At 44.8% G+C, this 16,835-nt stretch overlaps 1 protein-coding gene across 1 annotated transcript in view; it reads right to left on the bottom strand.

Moving 5' to 3' along the window:
• Positions 1-10,668, bottom strand: part of PAPPA (pappalysin 1) — a 447,251-nt gene extending 436,583 nt beyond the window's left edge. Inside the window, exon 1 of the mRNA XM_069748556.1 lies at positions 10,126-10,668. Coding sequence (XP_069604657.1) covers positions 10,126-10,534 — 409 coding nt within the window. The 5' untranslated portion in view covers positions 10,535-10,668. The remainder of the gene's footprint in view (positions 1-10,125) is intronic.
• Between the last annotated feature and the right edge of the window lie 6,167 nt (positions 10,669-16,835).

The raw sequence follows: 16,835 nt of genomic DNA, 5'->3' as shown, positions 1-16,835 counted from the left end.
GGCCAGAGTCCGGAATTGGACGGCGAACTGGCTGACCATGGATGAACGCTGTGCAATTGCCAACAATTGGAGCGCGGTATCGTGGGTGACACAAGGTCCCAAAAAGACCTGTTTCAGAGCATCCAGGAAGAGAGGAGCACTCTGCACCACACGATCATCACGCTTCCACAGCGGCTTTGCCCACTCCAGCGCCCTGCCCGACAAAAGGGATAATTTAATTCCCACTTTCAGGAAAACGTGTAGCCAGGAGCTCTAGATGTATGGAGCACTGATTCACGAATGCCTGACATAGCTTACTGTCTCAGCAAACTTGTCTGGAAGTGGGAGATGGGATAAAGTCGGACCAGGGGTGGCAGAGGACAAACTGGCTGCAGCTACGCTCGCAGCCTGAACAGAGACTGCTGTAACATCCACAGCTGAGGCTGTGCATTCTAGAGCCGCCAACCTGCCCTCCAGCTGCTGGATGTACCGCTGTAGACGCTGATCGTCCGCCATTTACTAGCCAGACCCTGGTGCTAGTATTCTGTTAGGGCTAGTGGAACGCAACGAGTAAATATAGATGTTTATTATTATTGGTGCGTTCACAGCCCGGGGTCCACCGTGCAGTAGGAACCTGCTGCTGGTAAAGGGTGGCACTATTTAGCGGTATTGGCTAGCTCTGTTACTTCACAGAGTAGCTGAGAAAGGAAAACACTGCACCCTGTTAGACTTACAGGAGCACAAGCCAACTGCCGAACTGATAGCAGTCAGTGGTCATGCAAACACACAATCTCCTCACCGCAGGTGCCGGTATTCTAGGGGCTTATTTCAGCCGGGTCCCTGAATACAAACACACAATCTCCTCACCGGAGGTGCCAGTATTCTAGGGGCTTATTTCAGCCGAATGCCTGAATACAATCGCACATAACCACACTGGCGCAAAGCACATAACTTGGATTGATACTAGCGCATGGCCGTGCGGTCATGCCCACCTTATACAGCTGCAGCAAGTACAGGACCTTACCAGAAGGACCAATGGGAGTCAGCCACAGAAGTTGATCACCTTCAGGACCTTCCTAGAGGACCAATGGGATTAGCTGCAGTATCCAAGCATGTGACCCTTGATCTCCAACGAGAGATCTTACCCTGGGCATGCTCAGAAGGGGGAAAGCAGGACTTAGTCCCAAAAACATCTGCTCGCCGCTGCCCAGTACTGGCTACAATGGCAGAAGCTGGAATGGCTGCAGTAACCTTTTGCCCAGAGTCAGACTGAGGGAGACGCTGGGACCGACGTCTCCGCTTAGCAGACTCCACTGCGGCAGGAGAAGAATGGGAGACCGCAGTGGAGATGGCCCGAGATTCCCCCTGTACAGAGGTGGGAACTCGACCCCTAACACCCACACCGGATTTTTTTTTAATTATTTATTTACAGAGTATGAGCTGCTGATGAATACTCCCATCCACCGCTCCCGCTCTCGCTCTTATTAGCGACAGCAGGTGTCGGATGATGGGAGCTGTAGTCCCATCAGCTGACACCAGTGACCGGAGGTAAACTTTATGCCTCCAACCACAGCAGAGCACTGACCCTGTCTTCTGACAGCATGGGAACCGCGGCTCTCTGACCGGTGTGGATGATTTCACCGCCGATCAGAAGCGGTGTTTGCTGCGCTGCCATACACATGACATCACAACAAACACATGTTGTTCGAGCAGCCAAACCGAAAAGTAACACGGACTTCTTGGTGATGTCCATGTTCAGTGTCCGTGCTTGAACAGTAAGTGTTCGGTATGGATGCCGAACTTTACTGTTCGGGTTCAGCCATCTCTATTCAATAGGACAAGAAATGCCAATGTGGCCATTTGCAAATTCTAGGGCATATTGCTAAACATGTTGGCCACCATTTGGAACGTAGGGTTCTGCATTAACCGTACACATTAAATAGCTGTTGATCAAACTATAGTTCATCAGACAGCGATCCCTCCCAACTCCTCCATAAACCGAGGATCCCTGTGCTCTCAATGAGGGATTAGCTTCCAGAATAATCTAGTACGAGCTTATCTCCTTGCCGAACAGAAGGATTGAGCGATTGAATTCTAGATGCCCAATCCTTATATCTACGGCAATAATTTACCAGGGGACAGTCGTTAGGCTCCCACACACGAGATGGTCGGTTGATCCTGATAAAATCAGCAGGTTTGTCCCATTTAATCTAATGTGTATGGTGGCTTTTAGAATTCAGTCAAGGGGAAATTGTACTTTGATTTGTTTATGGGTAGGTTTTCTCTGGCTTTTCCCCTACATTAGAAAAAAGTAGTTAGGTTTATTGCCATTCAGTTTCCATCTAAAATTGGGGACAAAAGAGCAGGAGAAGGACTTGGGTAGTTTGGTTACTAGTAAACTAATCAGCATCACTCAATGTCAGGCAGCAGCAACAAAAGCAAACAAGACTTTACAGCATAAAAGAGATAAATAAAAACCTGGGATCCCAATGTATTATTACTAGTCCTCTATAAATCACTTGTAAGACCACATATTGAACATGGGATTCAGTTTTGTGTTCCACATATGAGAAAATGTATGGGAAATATAACGTGGGTTCAAGGGCGGCAACATAATTATTAAGTGAGATAGAAAGCCTATTAAAATATGCTTGTATAGCTTGGAAAAAAGATTGATAAAAAGATGTCTAAATAAATACACATTAGATTAAGGTTGGTCGAACCAAAGGATCGACTTAATATCTGACGTTTCAGATCTTCTAACTCTTTCAACACTCAATTGGACAGTTCAAATCCTTTTGTAATCAGTGAAGATAAGCCACCGCCAGCGATGTCTAGCAGCAGCTTTCTCTTTTCTCACCACTGAAAGCATATAAATGAATGCTTGGCTAAAGGTACCGTTACACTAAACGATTTACCAACGATCACGACCAGCGATACGACCTGGCCGTGATCGTTGGTAAGTCGTTGTGTGGCCGATATTTACCCTGGTTACCATTGTAAAAGTAAAAAAAAAAAACACATACTCACATTCCGATGTCTGTCACGTCCCCCGCCGTCAGCTTCCCTGCACTGTGTAAGCGCCGGCCATAAAGCAGAGCGGTGACATCACCGCTGTGCTCTGCTTTACGGCCGGCCGGCACTGACACAGTGCAGGGAAGCTGACGGTGGGGGACGTGACAGACATCAGAATGTGAGTATGTACTGTTTTTTTTTTTTTTACTTTTACAATGGTAACCAGGGTAAGTATCGGGTTACTAAGCGCGGCCCTGCGCTTAGTAACCCGATATTTACCCTGGTTACCAGTGAACACATCACTGGATCGGCGTCACACATGCCGATTCAACGATGACAGCGGGTGATCAGCGACGAAAAAAAGGTCCTGATCATTCCCAGCGACCAACGATCTCCCAGCAGGGGCCTGATCGTTGGTCGCTGTCATGCATAACGATTTCGTTAACGATATCGTTGCTACGTCACAAAATGCAACGATATCGTTAACGAAATCGTTATGTGTGAAGGTACCTTTAGTGCTATGGAGTTCACATGGAGTAATCAGGAGATACAGCGAAACAAAGCTTTAGGTCAACAGCAAACTCATATGTATAATCACCCTTAGAAGTAAATGAAAGTGTTATTTACAGTTAGAGTATTCCTACTATGAAATTCTGTACCACAAGAGGTTGCATTGGCAGGAACAATAATAGTATTTACAGTGGTTTGCAAAAATATTCACCTTCTTGGAATTTTACCTATTTTGTTACATTACAAACCTGTGTTTAAATATTTTTGTAATCCGATTTGTGCACTAGTCTAAGTTGGTGAAGTGAAATGAGAAAAATATAGGCATGAATTAAATTCATGGCATCAAATAACTAAAAACTGGCACGTGAATATGTATTCATCTCTTTTGCAATGAAGGTCCAAAAAATTTCTGATGCAAGCAATTACCTTCATAAGTCCCATACTTAGTCAAATGACATCTCCTGTGTGCACCCTAAGTGTCACATGTCTGCCTGTAAATACACTTTTCCTTTTCTGAAAGGCCACAGAGACTGCAACACCAATAACAAGAGGCACCACTAACCAAACACCGGTTAGTGGTGCCTCTTATTATTAGTGGTGATCTCCAAACAACACCATGAAGTCCAAGGAGATCTCCAAATAACACCATGAAGACAAAGGAGATCTCCAAACAACACCATGAAGACCAAGGAGATCTCCAAACAACACCATGATGACCAAGAAGATTTCCAAACACCATGAAGACCAAGGAGATCTCCAAACACCACCATTAACAAGAACCAACACTTACCAAAAATTCTATGAAGCCCAATGAGATCTCCAAACAATTCAAGGACAAAGTTGTTGAGAAGTACAAGTCAGTGATGGGTTATAAAAAAAATCCCAATTTCTGATGATCCCCAGAAGAACCATCAAATCCAGTATCAACAAATGGAAAGAACAAGTGCCATAACAAACCAGCCAAGAGAGGGCCACCCACCAAAACTCTCAACCCGGGCAAAGTTAATTAGAGAGGCAGGACAGACCAAAAGTAACCCTTAAGGAGCTGCAGTTATCAAGCAGAGACTGGAGTATCTGCCCATATGACCACAATAAGCCGTACACTCCATACAGGTGGCCTTTATGGAAGAGTGGGCAGAGAAAAGCCTTTACTTACACACAAAAATTGTAAGGCTTGTTTTGAGTTTGCCAAAAGACATGTGGGAGACTCCCCAAATATATGGAGGGAGGTGCTATGGTCAGATGAGATAGAAATTTAACTGTTTGGCCACCAAGCTAAACGCTACATCTAGTGCTAAACCAACACAGGTCATCACCCCAAGAACACAATCTCTACAGTGAAACATGGCGGTGGTAGCATCATGCTGTGAGGATGTTTTTCTGAAGCAGGGACAGAGAAAATGGTCAGAGTTGAAGGGAAGCTGGATGGTGCAAAATACAGGGATATTCTTGAGCAGAACCTGTTTCAGTCTATTAGAGATTTGAGACTGGCACAGAGGTTCACCTTCCAACAAGACAATGACCAAAGCGTACTGCTAAAGCAACACTGAAATGGTTTAAGGGGATACGTGTAAGTGTTCTGGAGTGGCCAAGTCAAAGAACAGACCTTAATCCAGCTGAGAATCTGTGGTCGGACTTGAAGATTGCTATTGACCGAAGGAAATCATGTAACGTGAAGGAGCAGGAGCAGTGCTGCCTTGAGGAATGGGTAAAAATCTCAGTGGCCTGATGTTGAAATCTTATAGAGACTTATAAAAAGCTACTTGCAGCTATAATTACCACAACAGGAGGCTCTACAGAGTACTGACTTTAGGGGGGTGAACAGTTATGCACACCAAAGTTTTCCGTTATTTTATCCGATTTGTTATTTGCTTCACAATAAAGCGAAAACCAAATATTCACATTTGTAGGCTTGTTCTTTACATGAACTGATGCGAACCCTCAAAAAAGGGACATTCCAGGATGTAAGGTAGCAAAACACGAAAAATGCCAAGGGGGTGAATAATTTCACAAGCCACTGTAGAGCGCCACTCCAGTATTTTGTTATATTTCAGGATTGGAGAAATGTAAGGTCCCTTCCCTCGGTCTTATACTTCACATTTTTCCAGCGCCACATCACACCTCGGATGGATGCCATCTTTTGACCACAACGTCTGCCTGTCCAGAAGTCATAATTTACATCACAAGCTCTCAATGCAAGTCTATGAGAGCCAGAAAAAGGTCCTTACAGACTAGTGTTGAGTTGAGACCTCTGGCTTGCTCCATAAATGACTTAATCGATCTGGTAAATCACAACCAGCTGGAAACCGGTGGAAACAGCAGCAATGGAAGGGAAAGAAGGTAGCAAATAAGCATCAGACTAGAAGGAACCTTAGATTACAAGTGTTAAAATAAAAAAATCCCTATGGAGTGGTGCGTTGAAAAAAGGGCTGATCCCAATCAAGTAGTTTTGAGAGTTATAATAAATCTGGCAATCTATAATGAACAACTGATTTAGAAATATTAAACTTGATGGACTTGTGTATTTTTATCCTACTGTAACATGAATAAGTGTTGGTTGAAACCTGAAAATATATGATATAAACTTCAAAAAATGCCTCAGCCCTGCTCTTTTATTAAAGTAATAACCACCCATTAACATACTCATACCTATACCAAGAAAGCTGACGTCACATGAGGGATATCCACTAATCCGACCACTACTGTCTTCCCTCATGGCAGTGGTGATGAGTGCCGAAATGAATCTTTATACAGATGGGACACCAAAAATCCTATTCGCTCTACTTCCACAGTCCTAATTTTATGATTTTATCCCAGGTATCAGCAATCCTTATCTACATGGATGGCGAGGCTACACTCAGCGCGCGGCTCAAAGGCAACATGTCAGGACCAGATTCCCTACGTAAGAAAAAGAAGAGCATCTTAGAAGTGATAATTAGCTATCAGATCATGTCTGTGACAGGTGGAAGGGTGGAAGGAGAACACAATGTTTTATTTGCGCTATGCCCAGGTCCATTCCTGTCATTTGGTCAGTTGTGTCAGGGCAAAGCACAGAGCAGTTACAGTTCTTCTCCAATCATGACCACTGTTCTACTGATTGACGTCCCGCTCAGTGTATTCTCAGGTTGAGCGTTACATCAATCAAAAGAACAGTGGGCTTGATTGGAGAAAGAAGAAGTTTGACCGGTCTGTGCTGCGCCCTGCTCCATTCCAGTCATCTGGGCAGGGTGCAGCACAGAACAGTCATGGCTGCTCTCCAATCATGCTCAATCATTAGCGTCCTGCTCAGGCTGTGAATAAACTAAGCGGGATGTCAATCAATTGAACAATGGGCATGACTGGAGAAGAGCCATGACTACTCTGTGCTGCGCCCAGCTTCTTTCCAGTCATCAGGTGAGGGCACAGCATGGAGCAGCTACAGTTCTTCTCCAATCTTGCCAACTGTTCAACTGCTTGGCATCCAACTCATCACATTCACAGGCTGAGTGGGACGTCAATCAACAGAACAGAGGGCATGACTGAAGAAAGAACAGCCATGATTGCTCTGTACTGCACCGTGCTTCTTTCCAGTCATCATTGCAGGGCCCAGCACAGAACAGTCTGTGTCTTCTTCCATCTGTGCCCGCTCCTGAACAGCATAAGTAATCATGGCTGCTCTCCAATCATGCCCATTTATTAGCATCCCGCTCAGAATATTCACATGTTGGGCATGATTGGAGAACAGCCGTGATTATTCTGTGCTGCACAGGAGCGGACAACGACAGAACAGGAACAATATATGTGCCCTTTGCAGCCCAATAGCTCATCATAAGTCAAAATTCTACCTACTTTGGAGATGAATGTGTGCCCCATTACCTCTTGGACTAATGGTATATCCATCCCGGGTGTGGCGCCCTTCTCCTTTCCAGTCTTCAGGGCAGGGTGCAGCACAGCAGTGTTCTCCAACCGTGCTACGCTCCACCCCGATGACTGTAAAGTAGAAGGATGCAGGGCGTTACCAATGCTGCTTTCTCTAATGATCACTTTTAGCATGTTCTGATTTTCCTACATAGGAAATCCGGAGCTGACATGTTCCCTTTAAGGAACCAAGTCCCATGGCTACTGACAGTGTTCCATGACGTGGCGTCAGCTCCACGCGCTCCGTGTATACCGTCAGCGGTACAAAATTAGCACATTATCCATAGACTAATCACTTTTTCACCCAAGGCACGCTCGAATTATGAATCTTTTTCAGATAATACGTAGCAGACACTCGAGATCATTCGAGTTCAACTTGTACGCTCCGATCAGATCCGTGCCAAAGTACAGCTGACAACAATTATAATTATCACAACTACCGAATTCAGCTTCACAAAACAAAACTCTTGCTCGACACAGTAACTTAGTAGTTGATAAGTGTGGTCCAAATAATCCGGAAAAAGAAAAAAAAGAAAATAATAATAATGGACAGAAGCAAAGAATCAACATATTGAACATGGTGCCCCAAGCAAAATGCATGGCCCTATTTACACGGGTATGGTAAATCTTCAGTGCTCGGAAGAAAACCATGTGTTTGTTCACGCTGCTAAACCTGGTTATGATTACACTCCTGGGTCATCATACCCTCATGAGGTAAGACGTCCCCCACCCCAACGTTATAACTTTCCCACCCACACAGGGGCACCACCCATAGCTGCCACCCAAATGTAATAATATTCATCTAGAATGAAGTCTCCTTACACATCTAAGATATTTGATAAAAAATTAACTTTGGTGTTTTAAGATTGAAACATTGGCTTTGGTGGACCGGTTGGCATCATTCATGATCGTGACTCTTGTTATTGTTATTATTCCTGATAGTAGTCGTAGTAGAAACAAGATCTAATGTTCTACGTAGGATGTAGTACTATGCTTCGTACAACTGATGTTTAACTCTTGACTCAAAGAGCCAGGAGGAATAATATCTAAATGACATCCATGTCTTTCAGCCCAGCAGATAACATTCACTTTCACTCGTCAGTCACAGTCCGGCAAGGTCTACTAACAATCACATTGTTTATGTCTGGTGCAAACACTTCAACGTAATGGAAACGCCGAAAGAGTACGACTTCCAAACTCCGTTCTCATCAAAGGAAGCTATATGTTGGCTGTTTTTTTTTTTTTTTGTGGAAAATCCAGGATTTCCCTCCTCACACCTCCTACTAACCAAGAACCCGCTCCGAGGTCTGCGTTTGCCAGTGTACACACGACGTCTGTATGTTTATACTGTAAATAGAATAACAGCCCCGTCGCTGTCATCCACGCACATTCTTTTACACTCACATGAAAAGCCGAAGAACATCAAAGATGAAGTAATCATGTTCGGGTTTGACTAATCAACGACATAACCGGTCGTCTTTCATCGGGTCTCGTACTAAGGTCGTTCACCGCAGCTTCATCACTTGTGCTGATCACGATCAATATCAATTAAAGGGAGTAATTCGTGGCACCGATATTCCAGATTCTATAGAATCGTAATGATAGGTCGTGATCCGTAATGATAACTTGTACTTGGCAGCACGTCACGAGGCTCGTTGAACGTACTTGGCCGTGCGCATCGTTTGGAACGTTTCACATTTATGAGACACTTAGTTAATTCCGTGCGCCGATCGAAAAATTAGAGGGTTATTTTGGCCAAGTTTTGGAGTCTCTACAGTTTCGACGGCATGGATGTTTTTAAGCTTTTATCCACCTGTGTTGGTTGAGTTATTTCAGAACTACAATCTACATTACCACACAGGCTGGGGAGACTGCAACAAAACAGACCCCTCTGCGAAAGATCAGCATTCCAGACATTCCCCCAAATTACAGCAAAAGTCTTATCAAGTTTCCAAGTTAGAAAGTTGCCAAGCCTGTGATGCTTTGTCCTGCATCCCTAACGTGAACCCTACTAATGTCTTAGAGGACGTTCCTTTCTCCGGCTCTGACATGAAGCGTCCTGCACCTGCCCTTGCAGTTCGGATGAAACTTTTTTTTTTTTTTTTTACAATACCCTCGTAAACTAAAGATGGTCGCACGTGTAACGAGACGGGCGGACATTGACAACTGACTTAACGTATTGCTTTAATCCTGATGTGTACGGATGACGTCAGCCTGTCATTCTCACAAACATGAGGACGCAGCAGCTCTCTGCAGGGGCTAAGACGCATGCAAACATTGGATAAACCGCCTTATGGCTACATTTACTACACTTTGGGGGGTGGGGGGGGCTACGTTTCCACAATGCGTTTTTGGTGAGATTCTTTCTGAGCGCTACGTATTTTTAATACAGAAAATGCACAACATCACCGTGGGAACTTAGCCTAAATTGTACCACCAGAAATTATCTTGATGTGGTTAAATGTTCGTTTTCGAGGGCTGTGAGGTCCATCAGTGACATCATCTCCTGCTCATCTGCATGGTCGTAATTTATTTTTTTTAAATCTGATTATTAATAAGGGGACTTGTTTTGAGAGCTTTGGCTGCCGGATAGTTCTCAGTCCACGGATAACTATAATATTTGCATTAGGAGTCACAATATTTATAAACAGCAGCGATGATGTTACTGGTGTAGCTGCACCCTCTGGCACTCACGGACATGATTTAGTAATATTGGGCACTTACCTGCGATAATTGCTGGGGACCTCTGCCCTCCCTCGGCTTTGAGCCAAACTTGTAAGGTGAAGGTGTCCCCTGGCAGCTCATTACCCGCCTTCAGGCGCAGCTGGTCCCCGTGCCCCGTGAAATACAGAGCTCTCCCGGGGGGCACGGGCTCGGCAGCCCCTTGATGCCCCTCTGGCGGCGGCTGATGAGGACGATGATGATGTAGTCTCAGGTGTTCCAGGCTGGTGAGGGACCGGCGGCCCCGGGCCAGGCTGGTAGCGCAGGAGCCCTCCTGAGCGCTGCGCACGCTGCGGCTCTTCCGCACAGTCCTCCGTGCCCGCTGCGCCCGCTCCTCCATCCCACAGTGTGAGCCCCCGGCCAAGGCTGCCCAGAGGAGCCCGAGAGGCAACAGCAAAGTCCCGAGCAGCATCTCCAACTGTTCCCCCCCCTGCACCCCTCTCCTCTCTCCCGATCTGCCAGCTTTGGGTGCTATCCCTCCTGGGCTTGTCAACTTGTCCTGCTCTGCACAGGGACTCACCAAACAAGGTGTCCTGATCTCCTCCTCATCCAGTAGATTCCACTATTTCCCCCCACCCCAGTTTATTATCCTTAGACATGGAATTAAAGAGCACCCCCTCCCAATATCCCACAATGAGATGCTGAGTCCTTCCCCCCCCCCCACCTTGAAAAGGATGCTTCAGCTGAACATTTTTTTTTTTTGCCTTCTTTATAAGCTTTAAGCCCACACTGTCCCCTGAGCCCCCTCCTCTCTCCTCCTAACAAAATGAAAGAGAAGCCCCCTCCTAGGATGAGTAAACAAGAATATGCTAATCTACTCCAGGGTGCTCCACCTTCCCCACTGAAGGATTCCTACTAAACTGCAGGGATCATGTCTGATCAATGAGGATCCAGTGGCAGGCTGAGGATGAGGAGGACTTCTCCTGCCTCTCTTCTTCTCCTGCTCCTCACACATCACATCCTCTCAGGTAGCAGAGATGTGGGCAGGCAGTGTCCCCTCTTTTGCTGCTGCTGCTGCCTCCCCACTTTCCATGCTCATCCCTGTCCACAGCACACATTCCTGGTTCTTCTGCTCCCCCCTCTTCCCTTCTCCTGGCAGGGAGGAAAAGCTACTACTACTGCTGGAGAAGGATGCGAGCGCACTCCTCATGCCCTCCTCTCCCAGAGTCCTGAAACTTGATTCTTTTCTGCAAATAACATCCTTTATCCTTCCTTCCCCCTTTACTTTTTTCTTAGGCTCTTTAAACTTCCATGAACCCCCCACCCACCACCATCATCATCATCATCATCATCACTACCTCTCTGACTTTACCCCCTTTTATTTTTTTCTTAGGCTCTTTAAACTTCCATGACATCCCCCCCCCCCACCACCACCACCACCACCACCACCACCACCACCACCACCACCACCACCACCACCACCACCACCACCACCACCACCACCACCACCACCACCACCACCACCACCACCACCACCACCATCATTATCACTACCTTTCCCTGGCTTTACCTCCCTTTACTTTTTCTTACCTTCTGTAAACTTCCATGAAACCCCACCCCCCATCATCATCATCATCATCATCATCACTACCTCTCACTGACTTTACCCCCCTTTACTTTTTTTTTAGGTTCTGTAAACTTCCATGAACCCCCCACCACTACTACCACCATCATCATCATCATCACCACCACTACCTCTCCCTGTCTTTACCCACCTTTACTTTTTTTAGTTTCTTTGAACTTCCATGATTCCGCCCCCACCACCACCATCATCATCATCATCACCATCACTACCTTCCCCTGACTTTACCCCCCTTTACTTTTTTTTAGGTTCTTTAAACTTCAATGAACAAACCATCATCATCATCATCTTCAATACCTCTCACTGCCTTTGCCCCCTTTACTTTTTTTTTAGGTTCTTTAAACTTCCATGAACCCCCACCACCATCATCATCATCATCATCACTACCTCTCACTGACTTCTTCCAGTTCACTTGCAGTAGGCAGAGTTTGCATCCGAAAAAAGAGGATGAAGAAAGTGATTACCTTTAGTCCAAAGAGCAGCTCAGGGCTCAGGGTGATTATATGGGCTTGGCTGAGTCAAATATTTTATTTCATGTTTTGGTTAAAAAAAAAGAAAGTATATGAACCCCCCCCAAAAAAAATAAAAATAAAAAATAATAATAATAATACAAAAAAAAAAATAATAATAATATTGTTGAGTCTGTGTGAGAAGTGTTCTCCCTGCGTCTCTCCTATGTTTGCAGCACAGGTAATAATCTCCCTTGCTTGCAGTTTTGTAAATCTTTTTTTTTTTTTACTAGAGTGGGACGTTTTTTTTTTTTTTTTTTTCTCCCTTTTTAACTCCTGCTTGCATTCTGATTTCACTCATAAAGCGATCTCTGCAGCTCCCCCTAATGGCCAAACGTGGCACTGACTGACAGGATACCTAGTCTTATCAAACGCAATCAGTAAAACTTCAGATGACTTCATAAAATGGAAGGAAAAATTCACTTTCACATTGGGATTTGTTACATTGGACAAGATTAGAAGTTCTGTTCGTGTAAAGTGTTTGAAAACTGTTTTGTAGAATTACGGCACTGTTGGTTAAAAGTCCGTTGACATTTTTGCCGGAGGCTCCGTGGTCAGTTCCATCATCTATCTTGATGTTGGTATTTTTCCTATTAAAACAGTGGAAACTTTGGCAACGTTTCATTACTTCACTGGAGTCCATGTGACATCCAAAGGACACCGATCCGGCACAGCACAGATGTGAACAGAAGAACCCGTTCACATTAGATTAAAGGGGTTCTCCAGTTAAAACGTGTGATATGTGATAACTTATTAACTGGTTTCGTCTGACCGTAGAGAATGACTGGAGTCACGGTGAGGGTGGTGCACTGACGCTCCACTGATAAAAGTTCCTTATTCTACGGATCGTTGACCCAACGGTCAGACCCTCATCGTTTCATAAGTTATCACCGATCCTCCGACGTGTCTCCGATTTGTTATGTGGAACACTCGGCCCGAGGAAAGAAATCGGACATATGCAAAGCCCCCTAGAATATCATAGGTACGAGTGAAAACCACGGGTAACACTAGTGCGAGAAAATCGGTGGTGTGCATGAGCCCTAAAAGGAGGCAACGATAAATATAAAATGCCAGATTCTTTTGGTCTCCTCGACTTTCATATGTATGGAGGACCCTTGAGAGCTGTCAGTGCCTCATGTATGGGCTCGATTACTTACTCTGAATGTGGCACAACTTCAACAATTTAAGCCCCACCTCTGGTTACTCAATGCCTCCCCAATCATTGCTGAACGACCTTGAAGAGGTATCACGGTGATGGAAAATATTTTTATTTAATCAATAATGATACAATTTAGTAACGTACTGTCTGTGTCAATTTGACAATGTTCGGATTATAGCGGGAGTTAGTGGACAATATTCCGAGCTGATGACAGAAACGCGTTTTGAAGTCTATAACTTCTTCTACAGGAAAAACCACATGTAATATCTCAATGTTTTCAAGATCTGTGCTTGCAATTACTGAATGCAACAATGTATGTATGTGCAGTACAGACCAAAAGTTTGGACACACCTTCTCATTTAAAGATTTTTCTGTATTTTCATGACTATGAAAATTGTAAATTCACACTGAAGGCATCAAAACTATGAATTAACACATGTGGAATTATATACTTAACAAAAAAAAGTGTGAAACAACTGAAATTATGTCTTACATTCTAGGTTCTTCAAAGTAGCCACCTTTTGCTTTGATGACTGCTTTGCACACTCTTGGCATTCTCTTGATGAGCTTCAAGAGGTAGTCACCGGAAATGGTCTTCCAACAATCTTGAAGGAGTTCCCAGAGATGCTTAGCACTTGTTGGCCCTTTTGCCTTCACTCTGCGATCCAGCTCACCCTAAACCATCTCAATTGGGTTCAGGTCTGGTGACTGTGGAGGCCAGGTCATCTGGTGTAGCACCCCATCACTCTCTTTCTTGGTCAAATAGCCCTTACACAGCCTGGAGGTGTGTTTGGGGTCATTGTCCTGTTGAAAAATAAATGATGGTCGAACTAAGCGCAAAATGGATGGAACAGCATGCCGCAGCAAGATGCTGTGGTAGCCATGCTGCAGTATGCCTTCAATTTTGAATAAATCCCCAACAGTGTCACCAGCAAAGCACCCCCACACCATCACACCTCCATGTTTCACAGTGGGAACCAGGCATGTAGAGTCCATCTGTTCACCTTTTCTGCATCGCACAAAGACACGGTGGTTGGAACCACAGATCTCAAATTTGGACTCATCAGACCAAAGCACAGATTTCCACTGGTCTAATGTCCATTCCTTGTGTTCTTTAGCCCAAACAAGTCTCTTCTGCTTGTTGCCTGTCATTATCAGTGGTTTCCTAGCAGCTATTTTACCATGAAGGCCTGCTGCACAAAGTCTCCTCTTAACAGTTGTTGTAGAGATGTGTCTGCTGCTAGAACTCTGTGCGGCATTGACCTGGTCTCTAATCTGAGCTGCTGTTAACCTGTAATTTCTGAGGCTGGTGACACGGATAAACTTATCCTCAGAAGCAGAAGTGACTCTTGGTCTTCCTTTCCTGGGGCGGTCCTCATGTGAGCCAGTTTCTTTGTAGTGCTTGATGGTTTTTGCAACTGCAAACTTTCAAAGTTTTCCCAATTTTTCGGACTGACTGACCTACATTTCTTAAAGTAATGATGGCCACTCGTTTTTCTTTACTTAGCTGCTTTTTTCATGCCATAATACAAATTCTAACAATCCATTCAGTAGGACTATCAGCTGTGTATCCACCAGACTTCTGCACAACACAACTGATGGTCCCAACCCCATTTATAAGGCAAGAAATCCTAAGTCTGACAGGGCATATCTGTGAAGTGAAAACCATTTCCGGTGACTACCTCTTGAAGCTCATCAAGAGAATGCCAAGAGTGTGCAAAGAAGTCATTAAAGCAAAAGGTGGGTACTTTGAAGAACCTAGAATATAAAACATATTTTAAGTTGTTTCACACTTTTTTGTTAAGTATATAATTCCACATGTAATAAATCATAGTTTTGATGCCTTCAGTTTGAATTTACAATTTTCATAGTCATGAAAATACATAAATATCTTTAAATGAGAAGCTGTGTCCAAACTTTTGGTCTGTACTGTATGTATCAAGCCATGCACACTCCACATAGCCCCACCCACTCCACATAGCCCCGCCCCTCCACATAGCGCTGCCCTCTCTACACGGAAAGCCCCTTCCACAAGGCCCATGTTGTTAGCTCACACAGGCATAGACACATTCACCTCGAAAGCCACCCTGCAAAACTCACCAGCTGTGACGACCCAGCTGCTGTCAGCTACAATCAGGGCCGCCACCTTCAGAGTATCAGTGCGCGGCAGGCACAGGCCACATCTAGCTGTCGTGTCTAAAATGGAGTTGCTCCTGTGAGGAATGACATCAAGGGAAAGGGAGTAGCCTCATGGATTACACCGCTGTGCTCATAACAGGAAGTTGCTGTGCACATGTGAGGGGAAGAGAATAGGTAGGAAGAAAATGAGAGAAGTAAGGGAAAAATGAAAGGAGTGAGGGGAAAATGAGTGGAGTGAGGGGAAAATAGAGGAATGAGGGGAAAATAGAAGAGTGATGGAAAAATAATGGAGTGAGGGGAAAATGACAGGAGTGAGGGGAAAGTGAGAAGAGTGAGGGGAAAATAGTGGAGTGAGGGGAAAATGAGGAGAGTGAGGGGAAAATGAGAGGAGGGGAAATGAAAAGAGAGGGGAAAATAGAGGAGTGAGGTGAAAATAGTGGAGTGAACGGAAAATGAGAGGAGTGAGGGGAAATGAGAGGAGTGAGTGGTAAATTAGAGGAGTAAGGGGAAATTAGTGGAGTGATCAGAAAATGACAGGTGTGAGGTCAAAATGAAGAGGTGTGAGTGGAAAATGAGATGAGGGGAAAATGAGAAGTGTGAGGTGAAAATGAGAGGTGTGATGTGAAAATGAAGAGGTGTGAGTGGAAAATGAGAGGAGTGAGGTGAAAATAGTGGACTGATCGGAAAATGATAGGTGTCAGGTCAAAATGACAGGTGTGAGGGGGGAAAATGAGAAGAGTGAGGGGAAAATAGAGGAGTGAGGGGAAAATAGAGGAGTGAGGGGAAAATAGTGGAGTGGAGTGAAAATGAGAGGAGTGAGGGGAAAATGAGAGAAGTGAGGGGAAAATGAGAGAAGTGAGGGAAAAAGAGTGGAGTGAGCTGAAAATCAGAATAGTGAGGGGAAAATGAGAGGAGTGAGGTGAAAATGAGAGGAGTGAGGGGAAAATGAGAGGACTGAGGTGAAAATGACGAGTTAGGGGGAAAAGAGGGATAAGGGGAAATTGGTGGAGTGATCGGAAAAATGACAGATGTGAGGACAAAATGAAGAGGTGTGAGTGGAAACTGAAAGGAGGGGGAAATGAGAAGTGTGAGGTGAAAATGAGAGGTGTGATGTGAAAATGAAGAGATGTGAGTGGAAAATGGGAGGTGTGATGTGAAAATAAAGAGCTGTGAGTGGAAAATGAGAGGAGTGAGGGTAAAATGAGAAGAGTGAGGCAAAAATGAGAAGTGTGATGTGAAAATGAAGAGGTGTGAGTGGAAAATGAGAGGAGTGAGGGGAAAATAGTGGAATGAGGGGAAAAAAGTTAAGGGACGTGAAAATGAG

The sequence above is a fragment of the Ranitomeya imitator genome, chromosome 2, assembly GCF_032444005.1.
Source record: "Ranitomeya imitator isolate aRanImi1 chromosome 2, aRanImi1.pri, whole genome shotgun sequence".
In the NCBI taxonomy this organism is placed as follows: Eukaryota; Metazoa; Chordata; class Amphibia; order Anura; family Dendrobatidae; genus Ranitomeya; species Ranitomeya imitator.
Note: the sequence above shows the minus strand (reverse complement) of the source record. Positions and strands in the feature narration are given on the sequence as shown.